Consider the following 11836-nt stretch of genomic DNA (forward strand, 5'->3'; position numbering starts at 1 on the left):
GGGCACTGCAGACCAGACTCAGGTTTAAACAGAGAGGATTAGCTCGCAGTATGAGGTCGATGATTGCAGACAGGGAGGGAGTCATGCTAATGATTGATGATGAGTTTCTCATATACGTTTTCCTTGTTGGAGCCCGCCAAGTTAAAAAGAAGTGAGTAAACACACTCTGAAGAAGTAATTTGCATATTTTGTGAGTATAATCGCAATAGGGTTTGGACATCATTACTGTTTGCTAAACGACACATTTTGCAATTATTTATTATTATTATAGCACGCTCGTCTGAGGTTGCGTTCATAAATTGCCTCCTGTGTGCCAGTGTGTTCTCGGTCGTTCGTAAATTTAGAGCGTTGTCAGATTGTTTGTAAATTCAGTGCGCTCCCGAGCACATACACAAGACGCTCTGACAGAGGAGAATGGCAGAAAACCCTAACGTTAGCTACATACGGAGAAGGGTTTTCGAGAGCTAGTAAGCAGCTTAGTTAGCTAACTTGCTCGCTAGCTAGCTTCAAGATTGTAATGTTAGCTAGCTAGATAGCTATTTTTAGATATATTTAGCTATCTAAATGTGAACAAGTAAATCTGCTTTGTAACAATAGATTTTCTGAGTTCGAACTAGTTCTGTGTGTTCTGCATCTATTGTCCAAATGGGAAAGATCAGTGATGGTTGCTAGGTAACACTACTTAGCTAGCAATTTAGTAAGCTGCTAACCAGCTGTTGCTGTGTTGTTTATAACAGCACCATATGGGACCTCTACTAGTTATGTACTGTATCTACTGACGTTTAATAACTCTGTGTAAGAGCATTATAACACTGAGCTAGCTAACTGTTCAGTTAACATGGCAATTGAACATCAGTTGTGTCCCACATCTAACTATTTAACCAGCCTTCACTATACAGGATAGCTACACCAATATCTGTATTTTTCCAGGGCAGTCTCATCCCTTTTGCAAAGGAACCATAAAAAACAACCTATACAAACAGACTGGTGGTTTACCATTTTCCTTTTTCTTTTGAAGGATGGATCAAGTTGAGGACTGAAGTTTTGGATGCTCTGACATTACTGGATCCTTTATTATAGTTTTCATGATGAGATCAGTCTGCTCTCCTAGACATTGACGTGAGCTTCCCCAGGCCCAATGTGCCCATGAAGCCCTTGTTTCAGTGCAGGCTTCAGAAGCTGAGGCTATAAAGGGACAAGAGGACTAATCTGCAGCCTTAGTCTTGGTCCTGGACTTCTCTTTAGTCCTTTATCAGTCCTCCCTGTTCCCTGCCACATCCCCTCACCACTCCACTGCACCACAGCCCCGGCTTCACCTGTGGCCAACATGGGCTGGTTCCTCCTCCCATTTGATAACCTGCTGTGTATAGTCCTTGGCATATCCTTCACTGTGGGATTCAGCTCGCTGCTAGTCATAGTCGTGCCGGCCGTCCTTGGAGTGTCCATTGGGATCCGCAGACTGTACATGAAGAGTCTTCTCAAGGTCTTTGAGGTGAGTTCGCTTCACACTGTCACAATGGGTCCGATTCCGACTCTACTTAAGCGTGCGTAAATGGGATGTTTAAAGAAATTCCATTTTTTATGCACTTTTCTCTATATGCGTATTCTGACCTTGAACTTACACACCTTTTCTCATGCTTAAGATCTAGCGAAACTACCATGTCCAAGTGGAAAAAGCATCTTTATTTTTTCTGATATAAATACCACCATTCTCCATGCACTGGAATTTACAACTTGATAAGAGCTAGTTAAATGAGTAATCAGTTTGGATAAGGGAATTATAAATAAAAATAACACTTGTTTTAGGTCTATTTGACCTTATAATCGCTGGAGACATGTGAAACCAGTCATATGGAAGCAAACTGAAGCATAGCAACAGATCAACTTCCCCACAGTAAAGTTTATGAAATGCTGTGACATTATGCAAAATTTAAATTGTACAGCCTTTTAACTTGCAGGGATGGTCACTCAAGTGTCTTAGTTACAGGCTACCCCCGACTTTCTCTTTTTCCTATTTCTATCACGTTAAATATTAGCCACTATCAGTATCGGCCGTCAGTAGGCCTAATAACCACACATATTCAACTGCCAATTTACTGTTAGTTCCCTTCAGTTGATATAGGTTACATTATCATTCTATTTAATTACATTGTTTCGTTTACCTTCGTTTGTTTCCTCTCTGAACTACGGTAAGGTCCTGTTGTTATTGCAGGCTAATTAAATCGTAATGGAGTGGTGCGCAGACCAAGCCGTAACAGTCTGAACCCGACGCATGGCGCAACACTTGTAACCGTGTGATGACACAGCCATGTTTAGTGCAGGCAGTTGACAAGGGTAACAGGGTATACTGTTGTAGACTGTTCTATTATAATTATATCTACACTAATCTTCCAACATTACCATGGGTTGAAGAAATTAATGTGGAAATTTTCTGAATGAATCAAACCACCGTTTTCCTTCTTTTGTTTGTAAAGGCTCTCCAAACCTGTTTTTTTTAATGATTCATAAATACTTTCCTAAACCTAAATAATCTACAAATTAAATCTACCAATTGGTGCTGAAACGGAGACGAATATGCATATATTTAGATGTATTTCTTTAATTGATCCCTAAAATTCAGAACCCGTTCTGTCGATATATTCTTGTGTGTAAGTATTCTTGTGTGTATTCTTGTGTGTATGTATGTTTCTAATAAAAGGATGGCTTAAGATAAAAGTCCTGAAAACCCTATTGAATAAACACTACACGAGAAAATCTGTTGGCCAGCAAATGGGAGGGTTTTCAATAGTTTATGAAATTTATTCAGAGCGCGCAAGAGAGTGTTACGCGACTGAATAAAGTAAGTCTGAATACCAACTACTGAGAAGTGCGTAGAAAAGGCATCAATTCCTAACTCAGAATTGGGCCCTTAGTGAATGCCTGCTTCGAGATATTTTTGAAAAACGTTGATAGGCGACTTTCATACTCTAATACAAAGTAATTGTATTCCAGTTTTAATATATGAACTTGAACTATGCCTATATTTTGAATTCGCTTAGCAGTAAGGGGCGTTCATCTAAGGCAAGGCTCAATTTAGAATAGCTGCCCTTATTACACCCCAGGTTGTGTCTGATCGGCTTTGTGGAGAGACTAGTCACCTCAGCTTGGCTCTTTTTTCCCCTAATGTGGTCAGTCAACTTCACTGACAATAAATGGCATTATAGACATTGTTCTGTGGAGCAATTCATAAAATGTTATTTTTCATTCACTAAAGTGAGCACGAGAGACCACTACCCTCAGTGGATTTGTCAAATGTGTCCTCTGGTGGCAGTGTGTGTGTGGTCTTTGGTTCTCCCCTACCACATGACATTTGACATCAACCTGTTGCATCTGTCAGGGGCATGTCACAGTGCCTTTGGCTGTAAGTGCTGAATTAGCCTAGCAGCATTGCACTTTCAAATTACTAGGGATTTCATATCAATATGATTATAATCTACACATTCAAACACAGGATTGAGGTTCTTTTCAAGGAAATCATGAGTGAATTAGGCCTAGGTGTGGGGCAGCCACAGGAAATGTGGAGGAAATGGTTTAGGAAGGGATATACAGTAGTCTTCACTGGTCCACCCGAACCTGAATACCCGGCCCGGGACCTGAGCAGGTCCAAATTCTATGTAACCACAGCTGATAGACCCGAATAGACCTGACCACTTCTGGTTCGGGTCTGATTGTCCTCGGGTCCGTTCGGATCCTTCTTTTTTATGGGGTGGCAGGTAGCCTAGTGGTTAGAGTGTTGGGCCGAAAAGTTGCTAGATCACATCCCAGAGCTGACAAGATAAAAATCTGTCATTCTGTCCCTGAACAAGGCAGTTAACCCACTGTTTCTAGGCTGTCATTGTAAATAAGAATTTGTTCTTAACTGACTTGCCTAGTTAAATGTAAAATATTTTTAAAAAATGATTGGGATGGTTCGAGTCCTTCCGGGTCCATACCTCCTAATATACAATAACATGGAGAGGTACACTGCTCTGTAATATGTGTTCTGTGGTTATGTGTATAACATGCAGTGACATGGTATTTGCAGGTGGCACTGTTTACATTATGGGAGCCACAAATAGTTGAGTTGGCCAACTTGAAGCATAGCTACTGTAATTATATTGATTGCTAATTGCTGACCCATAAAAGACACAGTGAACAAATTTTGCGGTCATACAGTGCTGTGGGCTGTTTTCAGTCTGTCCCTCAGGGGAAACCACATGCCCCCCAAATACTCCAGGCTGCCTGTTTCATGCTTATGGGCCTGTCTAAGATAGCTGTTGTGTTCCTATTCTCTGTGGATCTGCTTACTCAGCTCTTGACTCCTTGTCAGTTGTACCATGTGATGTAGTCTTGCTAGGCCAGGCTAACATAATCATTTAGGAGATACAGTCTGGTCCGATAGACTATCTGTGATGCACCTTCAGGCTTATGAATGACGATATCTTGGCACAGAGAAATTATTTATTCTCATCAAATGATAAGAATTATGAATATAAATGTCATAAGCTATAGAATATGGCTTATAAATACCTTTGGGATAGAATTAATGGTTTAAAGTTAATGTACAACTAATGTATGATACCCCCCCTCTTTTTAGTGGGCTACTGTGCGGATGGAGAGAGGCGCAAAGGAGAAGAATCAACATCTTTATAAACCCTATAGTAATGGTATGACCTTTTAATGTACATCTCTCACTTATGGGAATGGCAATGTATCTGTTGTTGTGTTAACTCTGTCTCTCTTTCCATCCCTCTCCCTCACTCCCTCTCTGTCTCAGGTATCATAGCTAAAGAACTGTCCTCTCTGGAGCAGGAGATCCAGGAGCTCCGTGCCAGCGGCACCACTCTGAGCTCTGAGCCTGAGTTTGAGATGGCGGACATCATGTATTTCTGCCGGCGGGGGGTGGAGAGCATCGTGGATGACGAGGTGACCAAGCGCTTTTCTGCTCAGGAGCTGGAGTCCTGGAACCTGCTGACCCGCAGCAACTTTAACGCCCGCCACATCAGTCTGCGACTCAGCGTGCTCTGGGGACTGGGTCTCTTCATCCGCTATGGCTTCCTGCTGCCACTCAGGTCAGAGGTCAAGAGTCAGGGTCAGCATCTAAGGCAGGAAACGTCTTTGCTAGTTATTGGCCGACAAGGAGCTGTTGTGGACATCAAGATGTCTACAAATGAGATTTATAAGAATTGTGTTTATTTAGCATGAAAGACCATTTTTTTGTGGGTTTTGCACATCACAACTTTTGTTGTAAACAAAATTGATATGTGGTGGACTGTTTTGTGTTCTACAGGGTTACTCTGGCAGCCTCTGGTATTGGTCTGCTTGTGGTCTTGACTACCATAGTGGGCTTCATACCAAGCGGCTGGTACGTTTCCACCAACACCCTCAGAATTACCACAAACTTACAGTACCTTATCTACAAGAAGATTCTGTGTTGGTGAAAGCCTTATTGTCAGTGTGTTGATCTCCTCAGGTTAAGGACGTACCTCAGTGAGAAGATTCATCTGATGTCTTATCGCATCTGTGTCCGATCCCTCACTGCCATCATCACCTATCACAACAGGTACTGTAGACCAACCAAATGCTCACTGGCTAGTGTTCATAACATCAGCTCAGACAACAGAGACACAAACCTACTGTATTTTGTCACAGCTTTCTGCCCATTTAGTGACTCACCACCCTATCTTGTACTGAGCTCAAAGCCAGTCTTACAGTGCCTTCATAAAGTATTCATACCCCTTGACTTATTCCATATTTTGTGTTACAGCCTGAATTCAAAATGGTTTAAATAGATTTTGTGAAAACATGTTTTTAGAAATGTTAGCACATTTATTGAACATGAAATTAAATAAATAATAATTGACATAAGTATTCACACCCCAGAGTCAATACTTTGGAGAAGCACCTTTGGTGGTGATTACAGCTTTGAGTTGTCTTGGGTATGTCTGTATCAGTGTTGAGTTGTCTTGGGTATGTCTGTATCAGCTTTGAGTTGTCTTGGGTATGTCTGTATCAGCTTTGAGTCGTCTTGGGTATGTCTGTATCAGCTTTGAGTCGTCTTGGGTATGTCTGTATCAGCTTTGAGTCGTCTTGAGTATGTCTGTATCTACTTTGAGTCGTCTTGGGTATGTCTGTATCAGCTTTGAGTCGTCTTGGGTATGTCTGTATCAGCTTTGAGTCGTCTTGGGTATGTCTGTATCAGCTTTGAGTCGTCTTGAGTATGTCTGTATCTACTTTGAGTTGTCTTGGGTATGTCTGTATCAGCTTTGAGTTGTCTTGGGTATGTCTGTATCAGCTTTGAGTTGTCTTGGGTATGTCTGTATCAGCTTTGAGTTGTCTTGGGTATGTCTGTATCTGCTTTGAGTCGTCTTGGGTATGTCTGTATCAGCTTTGAGTTGTCTTGGGTATGTCTGTGTCAGCTTTGCACATCTGGATTTGGGGATTTTCTCCTATTCTTCCTTGCAGATTTTCTCAAGCTCTGTTAAGTTCGATGGGGAGTGGCAGTGAACAGCAATCTTCAAATCTTTCCATAGATTTTCTATGTGATTCAGGTCTGGGCTTTAGCTGGGTCACTCAAGGACTTTCATATTCTTGTTCTAAAGCCATCCCAGTGTTACCTTGGCTGTATGCTTGGGGTCATTGTTTTGTTAGAAAGTAAATCTTCACCCCAGTCTAAGGTCTTTTTCACTCTGAAGCAGGTTGATTGCTAACATTAGCAACAACAGATTGTTCACTTCCCTGACCAAGGTCCTTCTTGCCCGGTTGCTCAGTTTGGTCGGACGGCCAGCTCTTGGCAGTCTGGGTAATTCCATATGTTTTTTAATTTCCCAATGACCACTGCTCTCGGAAACATTCAACATTCTAGAAATTGCTTTATACCCTTCCCCAGATATATGCCTCATCACAATTCTATCTCAGAGATCTACAGACATTTCCCAAGACTTCATGGTATAGTTTCTGCTCTGATATGCACTGTCAACTGTGGGACCTTTATATAGACAGGTGTGTTTCTTTCTAAATCATGTCCAAACAATTGAATTGGCCACAGGTGGACTCCAATGTTTTTATATATTTTTTTTATTTAACATTTATTTAACTAGGCAAGTCAGTTAAGAACAAATTCTTATTTACAATGACGGCCTACCGGGGAACAGTGGGTTAACTGCCTTGTTCAGGGGCAGAACGACAGATTTTTTACCTTGTTAGCTCGGGGATTCGATCCAGAAACCGTTTGGTTACTGGCCCAACGCTCTAACCACTAGGCTATCTGCTGCCCCAAATCAAGTTGTAGGGACATCTCAAGGATGATCAAAGGAAATTGTCTGCACCTGAGCTACATTTGGAGTGTCAAAGCAAAGGGTTGTGAAAATGAATTTCATTTTCAATGAATTAGCGCAAAAATGTCTGTTTTCATTTTTTCACTTTGTCATTATTGTATTGTGTGTAGATAGATGGGTGTGATTTAAAAAAAAAAAAAAAGTAATCCAGTTGGAATTCAGGCTGTAATACAACATTTGGAATAAGTCAAGGGGTATGAATACTTTCTTTAGGCACTGTATGTCAATTAGGGTGGCACACACTGGTTGTTGGTAGTTTTATGAGATAGGCGGTTTTGTTAATGTGTCTCATTCAGTTGTTTCTTTGCTCTGCCGACAGTGAGAACAAACCAAAGAATGGAGGCATCTGTGTGGCGAATCACACAACTCCCATTGACGTCATAATCCTGGCCAATGATGGCTGCTATTCTATGGTACTGTATGTAAATCCTAGTGTGTAACAGTAAGCATTGTCTGTTTGTTTAAAGCTGTGTGTGTGTGTGTGTGTGTGTGTGTGTGTGTGTGTGTGTGTGTGTGTGTGTGTGTGTGTGTGTGTGTGTGTGTGTGTGTGTGTGTGTGTATGCTAGTACGCAATATGTGGGGCGCTTGGGAGACAGATGTATAACCCATTCTTTGCCAAGATGTTTAGTTCAAGATTCCCACTCAGTCATCACTTCCTCTCTCAGGTTGGCCAGATCCATGGTGGTTTGATCGGGGTAGTCCAGAGAGCCATGGTGAAATCCAGCCCCCACATCTGGTTTGAGAGATCTGAAGTCAAAGACCGTCACCTTGTGGCCGAAAGGTAATACTGCAGCTGCATGTTGCCGAAACCATACTTTCCTTCCATTTCTCATTGTCAGACTTGGCGAAGGCATTAAAAAGCAACGAATGCATTCTTATAATGTGGTGAATACAGTTATATTATTAGTAGCGCTGTGACGGTCATGGAAGTTTGGATGATGGTTTTTGTTGCACATTTTCTCCTCTCCTTCACTCCGCACCTCATGTGCTGCTATAGAAATATGCTTCTTAATTGTGATCATTCAGTCAGCTCTTTGTTCGACGGTTATTTTATTTTCGTGACGGTCTTCATTCATAACCGTCGGTTATACGGTAATATGGTAATTTTCCCATCCCTAGTTATAAACATGTTATTTACACTGTTCTGTATTTTCATTTTCCAGGCTTAGCAATCATGTAGCAGACAAAACTAAACACCCCATCCTCATCTTCCCAGAGGGTTAGTATGAAAACGGACCCTTTTCTGGTGGATCGAGTGCTGCTCAAATAGAAATGAGATATGGCAACTAATGAAGGCTGTAATGATGATGAAAATTCACCCTATGTCGGATCTGTGTGAGTGTGTAATGATGCGGCGTGACAATGTGTTTCTCACTCAGGCACATGCATCAACAATACCTCAGTGATGATGTTCAAAAAGGGCAGCTTTGAGATAGGCTGTACTGTCTACCCTGTGGCCATTAAGGTAGTCTCTCCCTCTCTCTCTACTGCCGTTTTATCTATTATTCTCTCTCAACCACCTAACCCTCTCCCTTTGACCTCCCTGTGACAGTATGACCCTAGGTTTGGCGACGCGTTCTGGAACAGCAGTAAGTTTGGGATGGTCAACTACCTGCTGAGGATGATGAGCAGTTGGGCCATCGTCTGCAGTGTCTGGTACCTTCCACCTATGAGCAGAGAGGTGTGGCCTTTGTTTTGGTTTAGCCCAGTAACGTTGTTATTATTGATTTGTATAATGCAGTTATAAACAAGGGAATCCCCTAAGGTCTAGACCTAAATAATCCTGACAGTGATAAGTCAAAAACTCCATCCTGGTATGGAGACTCAATGTTAACTGTCTGACTGAGCCATCTCTGTTGTCTGCGTAGGAGGGAGAGGATGCGGTGCAGTTTGCCAACAGAGTAAAAGCAGCCATCGCCACGCAGGGAGGACTGGTGGACCTGCTGTGGTGAGTTTCAGTGAATATGCATCTCACACGCACACACATCCTGTCTAGCACGATTCCTAGCTGTGTGTTTATCATGGTGTGTACATTCTTGCAAGTGTACGTGTTGAGGGTTGTACAAAACGGCTCTTTCCTGTGTTTATCTGTTTGCTCTAAGGGATGGAGGGCTGAAACGAGGGAAGGTGAAAAATACGTTCAAAGAGGAGCAGCAGAAGCTGTACAGCAAGGTGCTGGTTGGAGACCAGGAGGACCAAGGTGAAGACAGACCACAGGAAGATGAAGAAGAAGAATTAGAAGAGGGGGACCAAAATGAAGACAGACCACTTGAAGATTACACACCCAGACCACTGGAAGACTGCTCTCTGAGACTACAAGAAGAAGAGGAGGAGAGAGGCTCAGAGACACCAATGAAGGACCAATGAGGGTGGGGGTTCCATTCCTAACAGGTTATTAAGTGTCAGCGGAGCCCCACTCACTGTCTTGGTGAGGCACTAGACGAGAGGATTTATTGGATTGGAAGCCTTAAAGTAATTTCAATAACAATGAACTACTCAGAGACCATTTCAATAGCAATTAACTACTCAGAGACCATGTAGTGCAACTGAAACAGTATCATTTTCTACAGGCTGTAAGCCACATACTTTTGAGTTTGTGCTGCACTATGCACAGTCATTTTATGAATGTTAACTGTTTTAATACTGTATTTAAATATTTATCTTTAATATTTTCTTTGTATTTATGCTATTTTGACCAGTATATTTGGGTAATTTTGTGCAATTAGGTAGTGCAATTAGGTCCCCCAAAACTTGATTAAAACAATGTATCATAAAGAGGACATGTTAAACTTAATAAAATTAATTTCAGCCTGTTTTGGCCTTCCATGGTGACATCACCATACAGGTAAATGAATAGACCAACAAGAAAGAGGGTGCCAAATCTCCTGCCAATAACAGCACATTTTTACTTTTCCCCTCCCCACTCAGACTACTCCCAGACAATCTTAGCAACATTCTTGCTTGAGAAATTGCCCTTTGCTAAGAAGCTATTCTTGTTAGTTTTCAATTAAAATTTCAATTAAACTTTTTACCCAGAAATTATTTGATATTGAGATAAAATGGCTGCATTGAAACTTTTAAAGTAACGGGGTTGACTTAACAGGATTGAAGTTTTCATCTTAAATTAGCCATAACTTGTATGCAATAGGGATGGGCAATTGAATGCAAGCTTCATCACAATTATTTTAATTTTTTATTTGTACATTTCTACCCTCTCTATCTATGGGGAAACATTCAGTTATCCACCCACCACACAACACCAGAAAATAACAAAAAAGCTTTTACATTATGATTTGATGTCATAGTTTCTTTAGAGAAAATATTTCATAAAAGGAATAGTTTAAATTAGAGTTCCATTAATGTAACAGGGTGGCCCCTAAAATGAGGGACAAATGTAAGTTATTCACTTATCGCATGAAGTAAATAATAATCTTCAGAAATGACTTTGTCAAAGCAATAAAATAACTAGGGCTTTACAATGATGGAGAAATGTTTGGGTTAAGTGGGATAAAATTCTACTAGAAGTCTGGAAAACACAAGGGACATGTCAAAATGCAGATTTTTGGCACTTTAGCAAGTCTTTAGTCAAATACAAATCTGTTAATGTTAAATAGCACTTTAATATAACAGGCTTTTCATTATTGGTGCACAATTACAACTTCAAATATCAAAGGGAGGCAAAAGGCACTCAATTCGTGGAACGATCCATTTATGCATATTGTGAAAACAGGAGGAAAGGTTACAAAGCCACAGCAGACCAAATATGCAGATAATGGGTCAAAATGTGTCACAGTCCTAGACAATAGAGAACATGACACGGAAGACTTACCATGTTATCTAAATAAGCTTTGCTGTACAATTAATGGTAAAATATATTGCATTTCTAAAAGTGAACAATATTGTCATGAATTCAGTGTGTGTGAAATTAGGCTAAATATAAGCCCCACTAATAATTGTATCAAAATACACTGAACAAAAATATAAATGCAACACTTAAAGTGTTGGTCCTATGTTTCATGAGCTGAAATAAAAGATCACAGAAAATGTCCTTATGCACAAAAAGCTTATTTCTCAAAAATGTGCACGCATTTGTTTACATCCCTGTTAGTGAGCAGTTCTCCTTTGTCAAGATATGCCACACCTGTCAGGTGGATGGATTATCAAGAAGCTGATTAAACAGCATGATTATTACACCTTGTGCTGGGGATAATAAATGTCCACTCTAAAATATGCAGTTTTGTCACACAACACAATGCCAAGAGATGTCTAAAGTTTTGAGGGAGCGTACAATTGGCATGCTGACAGCAGGAATGTCTACCAGAATTGTTAATTTAATATTAATTTCTCTACCATAAGCCGCCTCCAATATCATTTTATAGAAATTGTCAGGACATCCAACCGGCCGCACAACCGCAGACCACGTGTAACCATGCCAGCCCAGGACCTTCACATCAAGCTTCTTCACCTGTGGGATCGTCTGA

At 41.0% G+C, this 11836-nt stretch overlaps 1 protein-coding gene across 3 annotated transcripts; it reads left to right on the forward strand.

The window, feature by feature from the left end:
* On the forward strand, nucleotides 1–11836 carry LOC112257591 (glycerol-3-phosphate acyltransferase 4-like). 3 transcript variants are annotated; one of them, XM_042326684.1, is made up of 14 exons: nucleotides 14–190; nucleotides 1019–1492; nucleotides 4616–4685; nucleotides 4796–5090; nucleotides 5309–5383; nucleotides 5492–5581; nucleotides 7675–7768; nucleotides 8021–8136; nucleotides 8519–8574; nucleotides 8735–8820; nucleotides 8908–9036; nucleotides 9224–9303; nucleotides 9458–9724; nucleotides 11735–11836. In XM_042326684.1, the coding sequence occupies exons 2-13, from the start codon at nucleotides 1328–1330 to the stop codon at nucleotides 9720–9722; spliced, it is 1521 nt and encodes a 506-aa protein (XP_042182618.1). In that variant the 5' UTR covers nucleotides 14–190; nucleotides 1019–1327; the 3' UTR covers nucleotides 9723–9724; nucleotides 11735–11836. The 3 variants fall into 3 exon arrangements, with proteins under 3 accessions (XP_042182617.1, XP_042182618.1, XP_042182616.1); XM_042326683.1 differs by lacking the exon at nucleotides 11735–11836 and having other exon boundaries at nucleotides 1–151; nucleotides 9458–10169; XM_042326682.1 differs by lacking the exon at nucleotides 11735–11836 and having other exon boundaries at nucleotides 15–190; nucleotides 9458–10169.

This window comes from Oncorhynchus tshawytscha, linkage group LG09, assembly GCF_018296145.1.
Source record: "Oncorhynchus tshawytscha isolate Ot180627B linkage group LG09, Otsh_v2.0, whole genome shotgun sequence".
In the NCBI taxonomy this organism is placed as follows: Eukaryota; Metazoa; Chordata; class Actinopteri; order Salmoniformes; family Salmonidae; genus Oncorhynchus; species Oncorhynchus tshawytscha.